The following is a 20,250-nucleotide window of genomic DNA, read 5'->3' as shown; positions in this document are numbered from 1 at the left end:
TATGGCACTTTGTTTTTCATTCCTATTTGTCATTATTTCCAATTAAGATTTGCCAGCTCTGTTCGTAATGTTATTAGCTATTTCATTGCTTTTTAATGAGATTTGTTATTTCGATTGGCTGAACTAAAGCCTACAGACAGAACTTTTTATGTCTAAAAGAAAAGTACACAGCATTATCTTTTGGAGAAATTTTCCAGCTCCAGTTTTAGTTTCCATTTAACCTGTCATTCAGTGATTTTCATTGATATTTTCCAAAGACAAAGGATCGACCTTAACGTTGATCTCAACAGACTATGATGAATGCTGCATGTGTTTTCCAAATTGACGTCACTGTTATTTCCATTTAGTTGTCAGCCAGAGATCAACCTTTCTTCACATTGATCTGAAGTCTGCTACTGACTTACTGTTTCATATCTTGCACAGGAAGCCAACATTGAAATATCTTAATTCATAATTTATGTTTGCAAATGTATGCATATGTATAGCTGGTGGCAAAGCCTGTGTAGTCATGTATGTGTATATCTGTTTTGGAAAAAGTCTCGTCTTCACCTATGTTGTCTCCAAAATCAATTTGGATTATTTCCAAAATTTATTATGACTTAAAACTGTTTTGGTTTGATGTCAGCATGTTCTTGTTATGTGCATAATATTTAATCTTGCCTTCCTGATCATCTTGTATCTTTGTGTTTATTTGTGGGTTCTTTTAGTGACTTAGACAATGAAATAATAATTCCTGAATTCTCTTTAGTCAGTTTATATTTTTAATTATGTTTGAGAAGCAGCTTTAAGACTGGCCAATCCTAAACACACTTCTAGGTTCCTTGCCACAAAGGTCAGACTAATTTGCTATCCTTCCTTCCACTTGAACACTGGGAATACTGAACTCAGACTGCCAAAATACTCCCCTTGCATCCAAATCCATCCACAACCCCAGCTGTTCACTAAACTGAAGCAGAATATTTGCATTTCTGTGCCTTCTACTGGACCTTGTGCTGAGTTTTAAGTCATTGTGAACACTTGCGTTCATCTTCATTGACAACACTTTTCCCAGTGTTATTGAAACGTTTTATCTGTGTTTAACTTTGCAATCAACTATTTCTCCTGACCTTCCCCCCTGGCTTCCTGAACACCTACAATGCACAAAAATAAAATATTCTGCCTACATCATATCCCGTTAATGACACTTTCTCATCACCCTTGACCTTGCCCAATATCCATTGGTTCATTATCAGCACATTCAAAACCCTCATCCTAATTCATTATTCCTTTATTAATTCCTGCATTGCTCCATGAGTGGTCTTCACCTCGCAGTCCATGCACTTCAGTCTTCAGACTCTGGGTTTCTGCACACTGCTCCATCATTGATAACAGCATTTGCCATTCCTACCCTATTCTCCAGAACACTCCATAAACCTCGCTCAATGCTGCATTTTATTTTCTCTTCTATCTTAAAAATATTCTCAAGTTAATATCAACCATGCTTTTTGATCTAGTCTGATTTTATATACCATTTATCTCCTCTATAAATTTAAAAGAAATTACTAAAATGGAATTTGTTTCATTGAGTCTTAATTTATAATGTTGTACTTATTTTTGATTTGCATATGGAATAACTCTTGGACATCTAAATTTCCTTTCTGCTCACCCCCCGCCAAAAGTTAAATTCCTAAACATCAGCAAATGAAGTATGAGAATTTCTTGTTTCCATCAAACTGTTTGTTCTTGAGCACCGAGGTTCATTTGGTCATTTCAACTGGACATTTTTCATTCTTTTTGTAGCTTCGTTGGATTATTTCCATTTGAGAGTTAGTTTAATTCAGAATTTAATTTAAATTGCACAACTGACATTCTGGGGTTCTAGCTAATTGTGCATAGTGCCTTTATTGGTTTTGTGGAGAGGAGGCAGGAACTGAATTTAAAATCAAATTTTGATTTGAAATTTCATTATTGGAAGTCAAAGGGGCTCAAATAAATTATATGCATGTTTGATTTCTCCCAAACAGAACATGTTTAAAAATGTGTAAACTTTGGCCAAGGCACTGAACAGGTGTGACTTACATGACATAGAGCCTCAGAATTTTCATTGCAAGGCATCTGATCCTTTGTGATTCAGATTTTATTTAACACTAACATAAGTATATAAACAAAACTTAGGCTATAAATTTAAATTTGGATTTGTTTAACGTTTAAAAATGATTTTCCCTTTGTTCTGGATTGTTCACAATTTCATCTAAAATTTTTAGCTTACCAACTTATGACAGGAAGAGCTTAATACGGTGACCTTCCAAGTAAGCTGTTTGTTACATTAAATTATTATTACCTTCTGTTAAATTTGAAAATAATCAGATCAGCACTTGTTGCTTGAAGCAAAAATGTCTTTGGCAATGTCGCCTCTAATTCATCTGGCAATGCAACAATATAGAAATACATCCAGTGTAACAAGCAGGCTGTCCCCAACCAACGTTTTGTTTAAGGTTAACAATGCAGCAATCTTAAAGGGATCCCATTTCTTTTTTTAAAAAAAAAAGCAAGGTGTGTGGAACGAAAAATTGGGGGACCATTGATTTTTCTGCTTTTTTAGGTTGGCGATATTGTGTGTGTAAGAGAAGATGAAACGTTCCCATGTGATCTCATCCTTCTGTCCTCGAGCAGAGATGATGGTACCTGTTATGTCACCACTGCTAGTTTGGATGGGGAGTCAAGTCAGAAGGTAAAGCGCACTATTGGACCTGAGCATCTAAGTCCCAATAAACCCTCCAAATCTGTAGTGGATATTAAGTCACTTGCGGCAATGCAATACTTTAATGCAATTCATCCAAACTATGCCCAACAAAACAGTTTACCACCTTTTTGACTTTGCGGCATTTCTGTTTCTTATAGTGTTTGTTTAGATAATACAGACATCGTGTCATTTCATGCCCTTTCACCAGACAGTAGTTCAAAGAAAAATAAACCACAGATTTTTAAGATGTGTATAAGAAACATAAGAACATAAGAAATAGGAGCAGGAGTAGGCCATCTGGCCCTTCGAGCCTGCCCCGCCATTCAATAAGATCATGGCTGATCTGTTGTGGCTCAGTTCCACTTTCCCGCCCTCTCCCCATAACCCTTAATCCCCTCTCTTATCAAAAACCCATCAACCCGCTTCTTAAAAATATTTAGCGAGGCAGCCTCCACCACTTCAACAGGCAGAGAATTCCAGAGATTCACCACCCTTTGAGTGAAGAAGTTCCTCCTCAACTCCGTTCTGAACTGCCCCCCCTTTATCTTGAGGCTGTGCCCCCTAGTCCTACTGTCTTTTTTGAGCGGGAAGAGTCTTTCCACCTCTATCCTATCCATCCCATTCATCATCTTATACGTCTCAATGAGATCTCCCCTCATTCTTCTAAACTCCAACGAGTACAAGCCTAGTTTATTCAGCCTCTCCTCATAGCTCAACCCCCTCAACTCCGGTATCAGCCTAGTAAACCTCCTCTGCACTCCCTCCAAGGCCAAAATATCCTTGCGCAGGTGCGGCGCCCAAAACTGCACACAGTACTCCAGCTGCGGCCTCACCAATGCCCTATACAGCTGCAGCAAGACCTCCCTACTTTTATATTCAATCCCCCTCGCTATGAAGGCCAGCATCCCATTCGCCTTCCTGACCACCTGCTGCACCTGCAGGCTGGGTTTTTGCGACTCATGCACAAGGACCCCGAGGTCCCTCTGCACCGTCGCCTGCTGCAGTTTTTCGCCACGTAAGTAATAGTCCTTCCTACCATTCTTCCTACCAAAGTGGACCACCTCACACTTGCCAACATTAAATTCCATTTGCCATTTCCTGGCCCATTCACCCAGCCTATCTAGATCCTTCTGCAGACTCTCCACACCCTCCGCACAATTTGCCTTTCCCCCAATCTTGGTGTCATCAGCAAATTTCGACACCCTACACTCGGTTCCCTCCTCCAGATCATCTATATAAATGGTAAATAGCTGAGGCCCCAGCACCGACCCCTGGGGCACCCCACTAGTCACCAACCGCCAATCCGAATAGCACCCATTGACCCCCACTCTCTGCCTCCTATTTGACAACCAATCCTCTATCCACGCTAACACCCTACCCCCAACTCCATGTCCTCTGACCTTCTGCAGTCACCTCTTGTGAGGTACCTTATCAAACGCCTTCTGAAAATCCAGAAAGACCACATCCACCGGCTCTCCTCTATCCACCGCCCTAGACACATCCTCATAGAACTCCAGTAAATTTGTCAGACACGACTTCCCTTTAATGAAACCGTGTTGCGTCTGCCCTATCAAGCAATTCCCTTCAAGATGCCTCGCAATTTCCTCCTTAATGACGGATTCTAACATTTTACCTACCACAGACGTTAAACTAACCGGCCTGTAATTCCCCGCCTTTTGCCTGGCACCCTTCTTAAACAACGGCGTAACATTAGCCGTTTTCCAATCCTCCGGCACTTCCCCGGAATCCAGCGACGTCTGGAAAATAACCACCAAGGCATCCACTATCACCTCCGCCATTTCTTTCAGAACCCTCGGATGCATTCCATCCGGTCCTGGGGACTTGTCCACAATCAGCCCCTCCAGTCTGTCGCGCACCACCTCTCTAGTAACAGTAATGTCATTAAGACCCTCCAGTCCTACCACCTTTCCATCGCTAACACCCGGCAAATTATTCACGTCCTCCTCCGTGAAGACAGAAACAAAAAAGTTATTCAAGACCTTAGCCATATCCCCATCACCTACCACTAGGTCCCCTTTCTCATCCGCTAAGGGACCAACGTTCACCCTAGCCAGCCTCTTCCTTTTTATATATTTATAAAAACTCTTGCTATCCTTTTTTATATTAAGTGCTAGCCCAGCTTCATAGCTTCTTCTACCCTCCTTTATCAACTTTTTTGTCAATCTTTGTTGACATTTAAACCTTTCCCAATCCTCTTCTCGCCCACTGCTCTTAGCTACTCTAAATTCCTCCGCTTTTAATTTAACACTTTCCTTCACCTCCTTCGTTATCCACGGCTTATTACCTCTCTTCCTACTGTCCTTTTTAACCATCGGAATAAATTTCTGCTGAGCACCAAGAAAGATCTCCTTAAAGATCCTCCACTGCTCCTCAGCAGACCTACCTTCCAACGCGCTCCCCCAGTCCACATTCGCCAATTCTTCTCTCATCCTACCATACTCCCCTCTATTCAAACAAAGGACACGTGTCCGGGAACCCACTTTCTCCTCCTCCATCTGCAACAGAAACTCCACCATACAATGATCACTCTCTCCAAGAGGATCCTTCACCTCAAGGTCCCTAATTCTACCCGCCTCATTACATAGCACCAGATCCAAGATAGCTCGCTCCCTCGTCGGCTCCAACACACACTGTTCCAGGAAACTATCCCGGCAGCATTCCAAGAACTCCTCCTCGAGCCCACCTCGTCCAACATGGGTCGACCAATCAATATGCAGATTGAAATCCCCCATAACTACTGCCGTCCCATTCCTGCACGCCGCACTTATTTGCGCGTTAACAGCCCGCCCCACCTCCAGATCATTATTCGGGGGCCTATAGACGACACCCACCAGCGTCTTCCTCCCTTTGCTGTTCCTAATCTCCACCCACAACGATTCCACTTTCTGCTCTTTGGCTCCGATATCATCCCTTGCTACCACCTTGATGCTGTCCTTAATCAGCAGAGCTACGCCACCCCCTCTTTCCTCCTGCCTATCCTTCCTAAACACTTGATAGCCCTGTACATTCATCTCCCAGTCCCTGTCACCTTGCAGCCACGTCTCTGTAATGGCCACCAGATCGTATCCATTTGTGTCGATCTGCGCCACCAGCTCATCCACTTTATTCCGAATGCTTCGTGCATTCAGATAAAGCGCTTTCATCCCAGCCTTCTTCTGGACCCTATTTGCCGTAACGCCACCACTTGGGACATCCTCAGCCTCTTCCCTTACCTGTACCCTATCCTTAACTGTAGACCTCCTAACATCACCTACCCTCGCACCCTCGCACCCTCCCCCCCCCCTAATTAGTTTAAAGCCCTGTCTACAGTCCTCTTTACTCGATTCGCCAGCACTCTGGTCCCAGCACGATTCAGACCAACCCCATCCCGCCCGAACAAGTCCCACCTACCCCAATACTGGTGCCAATGCCCCATAAATTCGATCCCATTCCTCCCACACCAATCTCTGAGCCACCCATTCACTTCCTTTATCCTGTCAACCCTACGCCCGTCTGCACTCAGTTCAGGCAGTAGCCCAGAGAAGACCACCTTGTCGGTTCTACTTTTTAATTCCATTCCCAGCTTCTCATACTCCCTCCCCAGATCCTCAGTCCGCACTTTGCCTACGTCGCTGGCACCCACATGTACCACCACAACTGGGTTCTCACCCTCCCACTCCAGATTCCTCTGCAGCCCAGCTGCGACATCCTGTACCCGAGCACCAGGCAGACAACACACCCTTCTGTGCACTTTGTCATTGTGACAAAGGACAGTGTCAATACCCTTCACCCCACTATCCCCAATCACTACTACGTTCCTTTTCCCCTTCTCTTTGCCTATGTCCTGCTGCATCACTGTACCGTGTGCAGTTTGCTCACCAACCTCACCTGCCTCGTCCTCTTCCAGACTGGAAGCAAGAACCTCAAACCTGTTATGCAGATTAAGAGGCTGAGGCCTCCGCTCCTCACCCCCCTTCCTCCTCCCAGCAGCCCCCTTTTGTTCCTGACCCTTAGATTTAGACAGTCTAGGGGGGGTGGATGTCACTTGCACCCCATTGACAATGACACCCTCTCTCCCCCTGGTGAGCCTCAGTGTCTGTAGCTCAGAGGCCAGCTCATCCACCTTGAGCTGGAGCTCCTCCAGCAACCTGCACTTACTGCAGACATGGCCACTGGGAAGGACCCTGGGGTCCACCAGTTCCCACATCATACAGGAACCGCACATCACATGCCCCTCCATTATTCAATATAATTTGTTGTGGGAAAAAAAAAATTTTTTTTTTCCTTGTTCTTTCCACCTGGCCTTTTTACCTTCCAGCCCTTTTTGATATTAAGCCCTAATAGCTCACTCTGCTTCCCTCTCACTCCGCTGCCCGCTCCGACGCTGCCCGCTATCTACACCAGGCCTCCTTTTAAACTTGGCGCTGATTTAAAGCTGATGGGCCACAACTGCCTGATAATCACTCCCTCACAATTCTTAAAGCAGTAAATACAATAAGTAAATGCTTTAAACAGTTCTACAAAGAACAAAGTGCTTTAAACTTATTTTAAACAGGTTTTTAACAGGTAAAGTCTTAGCTTTCTCTCTGATGCTCCTTCCTCGTCTGCTCCAGCAAACAATGTAAGGCTTCACCGTGTGGACACTTGATAATTAAAGCTGATGGGCCACAACTGCCTGATAATCACTCCCTCACAATTCTTAAAGCAGTAAATACAATAAGTAAATGCTTTAAACAGTTCTACAAAGAACAAAGTGCTTTAAACTTATTTTAAACAGGTTTTTAACAGGTAAAGTCTTAGCTTTCTCTCTGATGCTCCTTCCTCGTCTGCTCCAGCAAACAATACATACTTAATTCTGAGCTTTTTCTGTTTGCTTAAAGGAAAGCAACAAACGCTGGAAATATTCAGCTTGTCTGAAAGCATCTGTAGAGAGAGAAATGGTTAATATTTCAGGTCAATAATCTTTCTTCAGAATCAAGTTAGAGATTAGCAGGTTTTAAGCAACCTGGAAGCAGAGAAATGGGGTAATAATGAGCGGATAAAATAACAAAGTTAAGGTCTGTGATGGAGTAGAAAATGAGAGAGATTCAGTGAGAAAACAATTAATGGCACAAGGCAAAAAGGTGAGTTAATGGAACAGAAACAATTAAGACAACAAAAACAAAAGTTTGCTTTTAAAAAAACACTTTAAATTCTTCAGTGACCATTTGTATTTTCCTTACTTGTACATACTTTGGTTAGGGAAAGCTTGTGCTTTTACACAAGTAATTTCAACTTGGATGAAGATTGCTCCCATTCGCTATCAATAATACTTTGAAGTATAAATAAAATCCAGATCTTTGCTGCTTTGTCTCACTTTGCATCCAGCTGTAATGAGTGTTCTGATTAAGATAGTGAAAGAAACATTCCAATCTCACTTTCTTCTGGGAAATACCACTGAAAATATCCATGTACCATTGTCCAAATGTAAATAAGACTTAAAGCAGCTATGTTATAAAGTATATTTTATCAAAATCTTAAATCTGTTTTTAGCCCCCTCCTCCCCATATTTGGTGACTACAGTAGTACACCAGCCCAACAAACCTCTCTGACCTATAACTGTTCTGTGAATATCTTACTAAGTTCAATGTGCTGTACACAAGTTAAAATTTCTACTTTTGATCTTTAATGTTACATTAATTATCTGAGCCCAGGCATATACACCCCACATTCCTCAGTTGTTAACCTGCATGACTCAGTTATAACTTTGATTACTTTTTCCCCTGTAAGTTATTAATTCCCTGTCTGTTCAACATTACTGTGAATCATTCTTTGATTTCTTGTCATCTTTTGACTTTAATACTTTAAATTTTATTTATGTTTATACACGGGACTTGATTGTCAACTTGTTTATTGCCATGCATCAACCATCCAAATTTTAAATGTGAAGTAACATTGTACCTTTTTCTAATATACACCTTGAAAATTAGAATTTGCGCAATATAGCCCAGCGTCAGACTTCATGAATTTATTTTATTTTAAGCTCATTGCATTGTGATTGCTGCTGATTCTATTGTGCTTTTGTTTTATTTCTGACCAGACATACTTTACTGTGCCGGATACCAGTGCATTCCGTACAGATATGGAAGTAGATTCTTTAAACGCCAGCATTGAATGTGAACAACCCCAGCCTGACCTTTACAAGTAAGCTTTTATTCGCTTGACCCCATCTGAAGCGCTGAGTTCAGTTTTGGCCACCACACCTCCAGAAAGATACTGACATTAAGTGTGAGCAACACCGATTAATCAGCGTGATTCTTGGATTGGAGGGTTAAATTAAGAGAGCAGATTGAAGGGAATACAAGATAAATTAATTCAATGTGGAGGATAAGCTGTTATAAATGTTTTTAAATTGAAAGGTTTGGATAAGTTTATCATAAAATCTGTACAGTGCAGAAGAACGCCATTTGGCCCAAGTCTGCAACAACTCTCCAACAGTGCATCGTACCTAGGCTCTGGATTTAGGGTTCAACTCCCACTCCAGCATCTGAACACAAAAATCAAGGCCAACTCTCCAGGTCAATACTGAAGGTGTGTTGCACTGCAGAGGTGCCGTCTTATAGATGAGGCAGTAAATGGAGGCTACAGGACTGTTTGCTATGATGGGTGTAAAAGATTCTTAGCATTGTTGGGAAGCTGACTAGCAGATTATCTCTGATGTCCTGACCAATAGTTATCCTTCATTCGATATCACCTTACCTGCTCATTAGCATATTGTTGTCTGTGGGAGTTTGCAGTGTGCAAGTTGACTGCCACCCTTGCATAACAACAGTGATTCAAAAATGCTTCATTGGTTGTAAAGTGCTTTGAGACATCCCATGGTCATGAAATGCAGTACCTAAATTTAAATCTTTCTTTTGAGTCGGCCATTTTGACTTGCCCTATAGCCCATCTAACGAGGAGATTGTCACAAAGCACTTCACAGGAGTATAATGAAACAAAAATTGATTAATGCATCAAGGAAGGAAATATTTGGAGATTTTAAGGCAGGCATTAAGAGGAGAGAATTTTCAGGAAGGAAGGTTCAGGAGCTTGTGCCTAATGACTGAAAGCTTTGCTGCCAATGACAAAAAAAAGTGGAACGTATGAGAGGTTAAAGCTGGAGGAAAACAGATTCTCAGATGGTTGTACAGCTGAAGGAAGTTACAGAGGGATGAGACCATGAAGGAATGTGAATCAGGATGCAGATTTTCAGTTGAGACCTTGGAATAGGTGGCTACATGTGTTAGGGGTGAGTGGATTGTGAAATGAGCAGCAGCATTTAAAATGAGCTTTGAGAGTTTGGAAATTGGGGCACTGGCTAGGAGTAGTCGGGCCTCAAAGGTGAGGGTTTCAGAAGGGGTGGTGATAGACACTGTTATGGAGGTGGCAGTGGATGGTCTTTGTGACACAGAGGCCATGGGGTTGGAAACCAAACTCTGCCAAGGTTGCAAATATTGACTTGGAGGGTGATGGAATTGTTGGCAAGGATGCAAAGATTGTGACAATGCTGAAAGCATTGTCACGAACAGACTCAAACTTTGCTAGTTCCTGAGATTAATAGAAATTTTCAGACCAGCAGTAGCTGATAGAAGCACTGTAACATGCAATTAAAGCTTGTAGCAAAAAGATCTACGCAAAGTGCTGTGGAGGTAATCTGAAACACAGATGCTTGAAAATCTCAGCAGGTCTGTCAGCATCTGTGGAGGGAGAATAGAGCCAATGTTTTGAGTCTAGGTGACCCTTCATCAGAGTGAGAGGAAAGTGTCAGCAGAACTTTTATACTACGTGGGTAGAGAGGGGTGATGTAACTGGACAAAGGGAATGTCGATGAGCATGCAAAAGGCTGAGAAAGTGTTGAAAGTGATTTTCTGTCTTTGTAGCAAAAAGATCTACTTGGGGGCAGAGAGTGTAACTTGGTGCTGCTTGTATTGCTTTTAAGAGTGTGTGCCAGAAGGTGACATTAGGCTTCTTGTGAATTAACCATAAAATGTCAAGTCATGCATGCTTATTCTAATTTGGTTGTTGTCACTGCCAAATTTTATAAAGATTAATAGTCTAATTAAATAAAATCCAGAACATTGTTATCTTTTGCTTATGTCTCATATTTTATGCAATGCAGATGCCTTTTTGTGCAAGATAGTATGAAAGGTGCAATTTGCCATCTGGAAACTTTTCATTACTCTGCATCAACTATTTTTGAACCGTAGCCACTGATGTAATATAATCCTTAAATTCTATTTAACTGCTGTGATGATGGAGGCTGTAGTCAACAATAATGAGGAACTTTGGTTTAGTTCATGGCCATTTAACTTGTCTAATTGCTGACAGTCTGTCAGTAATACAGTCTGTCAAATTATTTGCACATCTTGACCCAAACGGCATAAAATTGATGAATGCAGAGCCTGGTAGTCCAAATTGGGTGTGTATGGGGTGTCAGGGAGGGGTAATACTTTTCGTGAGGGAACACGTCGCGTCCTTTCAGGGAGTTTTGTCCATCCTTTGTCCCCACCTGGCACTCTGCTCTTGCCTGTCGCTCCCCATAGCTGTTTGCATGCGGCAACGGCCTTCACAAACCGGCTAAACCAGGCGAGGGTAGCCGAGGGGTCTCAACCCTCGGTGAGATAGGGAGATGTCTATCCCAGCATGTGAAGACAGAGTCCAGGGGATTGAGCGGGAGAGACCAATGGAAGGTCCAATGGTCAAGAAGGCGGTCTCTGCAAGCGCTGTGGAACGCAAAGAACAGGACAAGGTACAGAAGACGTCCTGGTCATCCACTGCGCCAAGTCCCACCTCCAGCCATCTTGAGTCTTGTCTTGCCACTGGATCTAGATGGGAATTGGGAAGAGAGAGTGAGGCTGACGCTGCGCAACTCTCCCTCAATTTAATCCAAATCAAGCACTAGTTTCGACACCACCATCATCATCATCATCAGTGTCCTGTTCAACCCCTGAAGTCCTGTGGCGATGGGTGAGCGACGAAGCAGCAGGTGTGGAGACACGGAGCTGTAGTCACGGACCTGCACGCAGGCGGCTCAGGCCTAATGGTCGTTTTCTGCTGACCGAAGCAGCAGTGAAACTCGGCGTCTACCTGGGCAATTGAGCAGTCCTCTTCAGGAACGCACTGCTCACCTCCGTAGAATGAGGAAGGGGCTAGAAAAGGTGCCCTAAACATTGCTGTTTCACTACACCCTGGCCAGTTTACTGCAGTTGGCGGGATCCCATCTTGCAGTCAAACACACGAAATAAAATACAAGGTGACACTGCTCACCATTGGCACTTGGAACATGCGCACAGTATTGGACAACCCTACAGCAGACAGACCAGAGAGAAGAATAGCCTTAGTTGCCAGAGAGCTTGCAAGATACAATATTGACATTGTAGCCCTGAGCGAAACTCGTCTTGCCAATGTAGGTCAGTTGACTGAAACTGGAGGTGGATACACTTTTTTCTGGAGCAGTCGTGGCAGCAATGAGCGTCGTGCTGCTGGAGTTGGATTCGCCATCAGGAGTCACCTTGTTCGGAAACTTGATAGTCTACCCAAGGGTGTGAATGACCGGCTTATGACATTACAACTTCCGCTACAGAACAGAAGTCAGGCAACTCTGATCAGTGCTTATGCCCCCACAATGAACAACCCAGACAAGATGAAAGACAGGTTCTACGAAGAACTAGATGCCCTACTGTCAGCAGTGAGAAGTACCGACAAGCTGATCTTGCTTGGCGATTTCAATGCAAGAGTAGGGTGTGACTGCAATCTGGCAGGGAGTCATTGGGAGGCTTGGAGTGGGCAAGTGTAACAGTAATGGCCTACTTTTACTGAAGACTTGTGCAGCACACGACCTCCTCATCACCAACACAACCTTCTGTCTGCCTACCCGTTACAAGACCTCCTGGATGCACCACCGCTCTAAGCATGGGCATCTTATCGACTATGTCATTGTCAGGAGAAAAGACAGGCAGGATGTCAGGAGTAACCAAGGCCATGTGTGGTGCTGACTGCTGGACAGATCACAAGCTCATTGTCTCCAAAATGAGGCTCCGCATCAGACCCAAGAGGCGACCACAAGGAAGCAAGGTTATGAAAAGAATCAATGTGGCCAAGCTAAAGAACCCCAGCGTAGCTTCAGCACTGGCTGAAGACTTAGAAATCAAGCTTGCTGACATATACCTTGCAGGCAGCGCTGAGGACGACTGGGAATGCTTCAGGGTTGCTATCCATACATCTGCGCTGAAGACGCTCAAGCCCTCCATCCGCAAGCAGCATGATTGGTTTGATGAGAATGATGAGGAGATACAGGCTCTCCTTGTTGAAAAGCACCGTCTTCATCGGGCCTGTCAGAACGACCCATCTTCAGCTGCCAAGAAAAATACTTTTACCAATGCTCGCAGAACAGTCCAGAATAAACTGCGTAAAATGCAGGAAGCCTGGCTGAGTGCCAAGGCAGATGAAATACAGGGATATGATGACAGAAACGACTTGAAACGGTTCTATGAAACCCTCAACACTCTCAATGGATCTCAATCTCTCAGGAGTTCCTCCCTGAGTACAGATGGTATAACTCATTACAGAGAAGGCTCGGATCCTACAGAGATGGGCTGAACACTTTGAAGCCATCCTGAACTGACCGTCATCTATTAACGATGAAGCAATAGACAGGATACCCCAGGTTGATATCAACAGCACCATGGATGACCCACCGTAGTAGCTGAAGTCACGAAAGGTGTCAGCCAGCTATCCAGTGGCAAAGCCCCAGGGGCAGCTGCCATGCCCACAGAGATCTATAAAGCTGCTGGTCCTGCACTTATTGAGAAGCTCACCAAGTTGTTCAAGTCCTTGTGGAAGTAAGGTTTCATTCCAGGAACTTAAAGATGCTTCCATTGTACAGCTCTACAAGAGGAAGGACAATCAGCAAGTCTGCAACAACCACCGAGGAATCCTGCTGCTCTCCATCACAGGAAAAACCCTTGCAAGAGTCCTGCTAAATCGTCTGGTCACTCATCTGGAGCTGGGCCTGCTTCCAGAGTCAGTGTGGCTTCCACAAAGGTCGTGGGACTACTGCCATGATTTTTGCTGCGCGCCAACTTCAGGAGAAGTGCCAGGAGCAGAATCACAAGCTCTACACAACCTTTGACCTCAAGCCTTCAACACTGTAAGCCGACAAGGCCTGTGGGGGATCAAGTCAAAGTTCAACTGCCCTCCCAAATCCATTCAGATGGGTACGCCAGTTCCATGATGGCCAGAGTACTGGATAGCAGAGAATCCTCTGTGTGCTCGCACCAACACTGTTCAGCATGATGTTTACTGCTATGCTGAATGATGCCTTCCAGGACAGTGTTGCTGGAATCGGCCTCAAGTACAGAGTGGATGGGAAGTTTTTCATCCTGCGGAGACTTCAAGTTATTATCAAAGTGAAAGAGACTGAGAGATTTCCTCTTTGCCGATGACTGTGCCCTGTATGCTGGCTCAGAGCCAGAGATGCAAGTCAGTACGGACAAATTTTTCATGGCTTGTGACAACTTTGGACTCACCATCAACATTAAAAAGACCGAGTCTGCACCAGCCTGCTCCTCATGCACTGTTGGCAGAACCCATAATCACAATCAAAAGGCAGAAACTACAGGCTGTGGACCAGTTCACTTATCTTGGCAGCACCCTCTCCCAAGCACTGTATAGGAATGTCGAGGAATCAGCCCAGCAACAAAACTGAAGGTATACAGCGCCGTGGTACTCACTACCCTCCTGTATGCCTGTGAAGTGTGGACACTGTATTGAAGGCATGCAAGACAGCTCAATCATTTCCACATGACTTGTCTTCACAGACTATTACACATCTGTTGGCAAGACAAAGTACCAGACACTGAAGTTCTCTCTAGAGCAAGTCTACCATCAGTCCACACACCGCTAACGAGAGCGCAGACCCAGTGGGCAGGTCATGTCAACCGTATGTCATACGAGCGCATACCCAAGCAGCTCCTTTTGGGGGAACTCTCTGCTGGAAGACGCTCGCATGGAGGACAGAAGAAACGTTTCAAAGACACACTCAAGGCTTCCCTGAAGTCGCTTGACATTGACAGGACTACCTGGGAAATGCTGGCACAGAACTGCCCTACCTGGCGCTGCCTCGTCCACAAAGGCTGTCAAGCTGACAAAGCAAGGTGTATTGCTGAAGCACAACTTAAGCGTGAGCTGCGCAAGTCCAGAGCCACCAGCGCAACAACTACAGTGCCTACACAAGCCTGTCCAGTATGTACCAGGACATTCTGTGCCCGAATTGGCCTGATCTGTCATCTTCGGACACACTGCAACCAGCCTCAAAATGACTAATGGTGTTGAGGTCCTCATCGATGATGATGGACGAACAACAACAATACAGTCTGTCAAATTATTTACACATCTTGACCCAAACGGTATAAAAGTGATAAATGCAGAGCCTGGTAGACTGACTTTCTGCATGGTGCAAGAACAGAGGGTTGGTATTTCTAAGCCAGGACGCCAAACTTACTGCTATAATACAAAGTTCATTTCCCACTTATCTCTCCTACCACCTACATGAGCCCAATTCTAATTATTAGTTGAATAAAAATAAGTTATTTGTCCAATTCTAATAGGAACATCAGAACATAGGAATTAGGAGAAGTAGGAAAATTCAACCCTTTGAGCCTGCTCTGCCATTCGCTCATGGCTGATCTCTCCCTTGTCTCAAATCCAACTCCCCACATGTTCCCCATATCTCTGTTCCCCTTTTTTTATTAGAAGTACATTTATCTCCCTCTTGAAACCATTCAATGATTCAGACTCCTCTGTGCTATGGGGCAGCATGTTCCACAAATTCACCACCCTTTGAGAAGTAGTTCCTTCTCATTTCAGTTTTAAATCCAACACTTCTGAACCTACATCTGTGACCTCTTGTTTTGGATTACCTCAAAAGAGCTAACATTTGGTTTACATTTATTTTATCAATCCCTTTTTAAAATTTTAAATACCTCGATTCCCTTTCATCCTTCTAAACACTGGCATGTACAATAAGTCAACCTCTTCATCCCCAGAATGTATACACCTCTTCCCCAAAATTTTAACCTGTACCTCCCTAATCCCTGTATCCTTACCACTATGCCTTTCGTAATCTCATAAACCTCTACCAAATCTCCCCTCAATCTCCTTTACTCCAAGATGGTTAGGAAGCCATGACAACAAAGTTTGAGACAGTAAAAATGAGTGTTTGTACATAATTCTTTGGGGTATGGAAACCATCTGATGGAAGTTTGAGTGAAAACATGATCTAAAAGTAAAACCAAACTGTAAATTTCTATAAGGTGAGTGAAGACCATAAACATCAGCCTTCATACCTCGGAGTCGCTTGCTGCCAGAAGGGAGAAATGATGATCCTGTGTACTTTCATACAACAATTGGCTACAATGTAGATTTTTGCTGTGTCTGTCATCTTTTGGACATGGAACAGCATTAACAAAGATCTTCCATGATCATTTTGAATAGCAGGACAGGTTTAAGAGGCTAAACGGCCACTTCCAAACTCCACGCCCTCCACATTCGCAAGAATGTAAAAGCAAACATAAAGCAGTTTTGTCCATTAAGCCATCTTCGTCATCTTTCAGCTTTATTCTGAACTCCCCACCCTTGCAATACAATCCCTTGATGGTGACAACACAGACACAAGCTTATCCTTTTTGGGTGCATGATGGTAGGGTTGGGAATTCCGTCTAGCTTTGAGAAATTGTTAACTGCTGCGGATGGCTGCAAATGTAATTTTTGTCCATTGTATTCTTTTCTCCTTTTGTTGTCATCTTGTTCTAAAATAACCAATTTGGATGTATGACTCCTCTGTTTCTCTGAACATTCAGTTTTAGGTTAGAGCTGTTGCCAAACTGCTGCATAGAAGTTTGATCTCAAATTAAATACCTGATTTTATCATCCTTTAATTTTTCATGATTTGCGATTTGGTAAACTGCCTGAATCTTGCAGATCTTATCAAAAGAAAATCTCCAAGATAGATGTCAAAAGCTCAATTCCATTTTTAATCATACTAACTGGGCTTCTTTTCTGATATTTAATCAATCAAGGTAAACCATTTTATCATTAACTAACTCATATTCAAGTGGTGCTTCTTGAAGCACAAATGTGTCTGAAATTTATAATCAAATTTTAATTTGTTCATGAAAATTACTGTTTTTCTCCCAGCCTTTAACTTAGTGTAGAAGGCAGTAATCGTGAGAGGTTTTACTCTGTAAACTCCTGAATATGCCCAATCCACCCAGTGTGAACACCTTCATTCTGATGGCCTTGAAAACTGAGATTCATCCGTATCAGTAATAATCGGAAACCATGTTCAATGGTTTTGGATGTCTCAAATTCATTTGAGTCATAACTTGAGGAAATATATTGAACTGACTACGGAAAGCTGCAGAATATTTGAGCTTGAATAAAAGTGAGTCATAGGCAGAGGAAACAGGCATTGGTCCGTTAATTGGCCAACTTCCATTGTTTGCTGGAGAAGAATGGGATTCTTAAGAATTTTGGTTTGAATCTAAGTCCCTACTGGCTGTATTACACCAGCTGTTGCCGGATGTTGGTTTACAATGCTGCAAGCTGATCCTGAACTCGGTTAACTTGAGAATTATGGTTCTGATTGCACTGCTGTGCAATGAGTCAGCTATCATTCCACTATAACAATTCTACCGGGGCAATAGTAATTCAGTTGGATTTAATTCGGGGAAACAGCCTCGATGACATTTTTAAGATTCTGATTCTGTTAACATTTATTACACAGGATTGAAATACATATGTACAGTTTATTTTCAAAATCTGAATCTTTGAAAATGCCTTTGCAATTCTGTTTTGAATCCTGTCTGTTTTAGTGTTTGTAGGTGATTAGCTACAATTCAGAATTGAATTATACAAAAACAAAGGTTTGAATGTGTGCCATGTTCACTTTTTCTGCATCATTAATGCAGTTGATCTTTGACTTCAGATTTTATTTTGGGCGTATCTATTAACATGAAGCTATTTCAGTGTAACACAATTTTATGTAATGTAATCAAAATGATTTTTTTCAAAAAAAGGCATTAGGCCTTTTTGCAATGCTAAGACGTAATGAGACTGCTGTGTAATAGCAAATTAATATTTGTGCAAAACCTAAAAGATCAGTCCGATTATTAAGTGCCGTCAATTGAACATGAAAACTCTATTGTAGATTTTGCTTGACTGTCCAGTGTAATGGGCTGTAATTTTCAAAAAGCTCTAAGGTACTGCACAAAAGGCTGTTTAATAAGATAAGAGCTGATGGTGTTGGGGGTTATTAAACAGCATGGATAGACATTGGCTAACTAAAAGAAGACACAGCTGGGATAAGAGGGCCATTTTCAGGATGGCAACCTGTAACTAGGTGGAACCCCACAGAGATCAGTGATGGGGCCCCAATTATTTACATTTATGTTCATGACTTGGGTGAGGGAAGTGAATGTACTATTGCCAAGTTTGCAACTGACATAAAAGTAAGTGTGAAAGCAAGTGATGAGGATTTAACAGACTACAGAGAGATATAGACATTTAAAGTGATGACAGAAAAGGATGTAATGTAGGAAAATGTGAAGTTATTGGTAGGAAGAATAAAGGGACTGAATATTTAAATAAAGACTGCAGAAAGCTGCAGCATAGAGGGATTTGGGGTTCTCGTACATAATTCACAAGCTGGCATTGCCAGTTCAGGCATATGGAATGTTGGCCTTCATTTCTGATTGAGTTAAAAAGACAAGTCTTGCCAAAACTATACAAGGTCCTAGTTAGATCACACCTGGAATTGTGAACAGCAGCCCAGAGAAGATTCGCTTGGTTGGTCCCAAGTATGAAGGATTTTTCTTTTGAGGAGGGTTAAGTAGTCATTAAAGTTCAAAAGATTGACATTACCTTAAGATGTAAAGATTAAGGCTTAACAAGATAGATGCTCCCCTTCTGTGAGAATCTAAAACCAGAGGGCATAATCTCAGAGTAAGGGTTGCACATTTAAGACAGTGATGAGGAGGAATTTCTGAGGGTAGTGAGTCAGTGGAATTCTTTATCACGGGCTGTAGTAAGTATGCGCAAGGTTGAGATAGACAGATTTTTAATCAATAAGGGAATTAAGGATAATGAGGATAAGGCAGGAAAGTGTACTTGAGGATTGTCACAATAGAACAGTCATGATCTCATTGAATGTCAGAGCAGACTAGATGGGCTGAATGGCCTACTTCTACTTTGATGTCTTAAGGTCTCATCTGGATACCTGTAGTCACTACTAAGTTAAGTTTTATAGCATGATTATTCAGCTTGATTGGCAAATCATGTCTACCCCCTCCATCATTGGAGCTCAATTGGCTGTTATATGCATTTTTGAAGCTGCACTGTAGTGATTGACCAAGTTTTCTTCAACAGCACCTTTCTCCATAACACTAAGAACAAAAACTGCAATGTCATGGGGACAGCATCAAGTTTCCTATGCTAGAATTCTTAACTAAACACTGGCTGCAAGTGATGGAGGTTCAATAAGGCAGGCTGCTATCACCTGTTCAAGGACAGTTGGTCAGCTCTTTCTCATCGAGGGTGACATTTACTCAGGGTTGTGAGTTTTTGCCATGGGCCTTCATGAGACTGAAAAGACTGATTCTTGACCTGCAGATCTTTGGATGTATGGAGCAAGACATCCCACAAGACACAGATCCGGAGTGCAGAATTTGCTTCCTTTTGTATGTCTTTTTCCGCTTCATCATTAAGGGGTTTGGATTTAAAGCATGATGCAACTTTGTGGGAAGGTTTGCTGCCATTCTGAATGATTGATGGCCAGAGGAACTTGCTACCAATGTTAATGTTGCCATGCTTCAAAGAGATTAGTGTTGGGACCGCAATTGTTTACGATTTACATAGATGATTTGGAATTGGGGACCAAGTGGCGTGTCAAAATTCACAGATGACACTTAGATGAGAGGCAGAGCAAAGTGTGCAGAGGATGCTGAAAGCCTGCAAAGGGATCTATATGGTTTAAGTGAGTGGGCATGGGTCAGCAGGGAGTACAATGTTGATAAATGTGAGGTCAACCATTTTGGTAGGAATAACAGCACAATGGACTATTATTTAAATGGTAAAAAATTGCAACATGCTGCTGTACAGAGGGACTTGGGTTCCTTGTGCAAGAATCACAAGAAGTTGGTTTGCAGGTGCATCAGGTAATTAAGAAGCCAAATGGAACTTTGCCCTTTATTGCTAGAGGGATGGAGTTTAAAAACAGTGAGGTTATATTGCAACTGCGTCAGGTGCTGGTGAGGCCACACCTGGAGTACTGTATACAGTTTTGGTCTCCTTACTTGAGAAAGGAAGGGGTGCAGAGGAGATTCACCTAGGTTGATTCCGGAGTTGAGAGGGTTGGCTTATAAGGAGAGACTGAGTAGACTGGGGCCAAACTTATTGGAAGTCAGAAGAATGAGGGGAGATTTTATAGAAATATATTAAGATTATGAAGG

At 42.8% G+C, this 20,250-nt stretch overlaps 1 protein-coding gene across 3 annotated transcripts in view; it reads left to right on the top strand.

Moving 5' to 3' along the window:
- Positions 1 to 20,250, top strand: part of atp11c (ATPase phospholipid transporting 11C (ATP11C blood group)) — a 132,259-nt gene that overhangs the window by 31,280 nt on the left and 80,729 nt on the right. For all 3 annotated transcript variants that reach the window (XM_080187804.1, XM_080187802.1, XM_080187803.1), the window contains exons 6-7: positions 2,582 to 2,710; positions 8,802 to 8,905. In XM_080187804.1, coding sequence (XP_080043930.1) covers positions 2,582 to 2,710; positions 8,802 to 8,905 — 233 coding nt within the window. The remainder of the gene's footprint in view (positions 1 to 2,581; positions 2,711 to 8,801; positions 8,906 to 20,250) is intronic.

The sequence above is a fragment of the Carcharhinus amblyrhynchos genome, chromosome 4, assembly GCF_965287045.1.
Source record: "Carcharhinus amblyrhynchos chromosome 4, sCarAmb.v2.hapA, whole genome shotgun sequence".
Taxonomy (NCBI): domain Eukaryota; kingdom Metazoa; phylum Chordata; class Chondrichthyes; order Carcharhiniformes; family Carcharhinidae; genus Carcharhinus; species Carcharhinus amblyrhynchos.
This window is presented reverse-complemented; position numbering and strand designations above follow the sequence as displayed.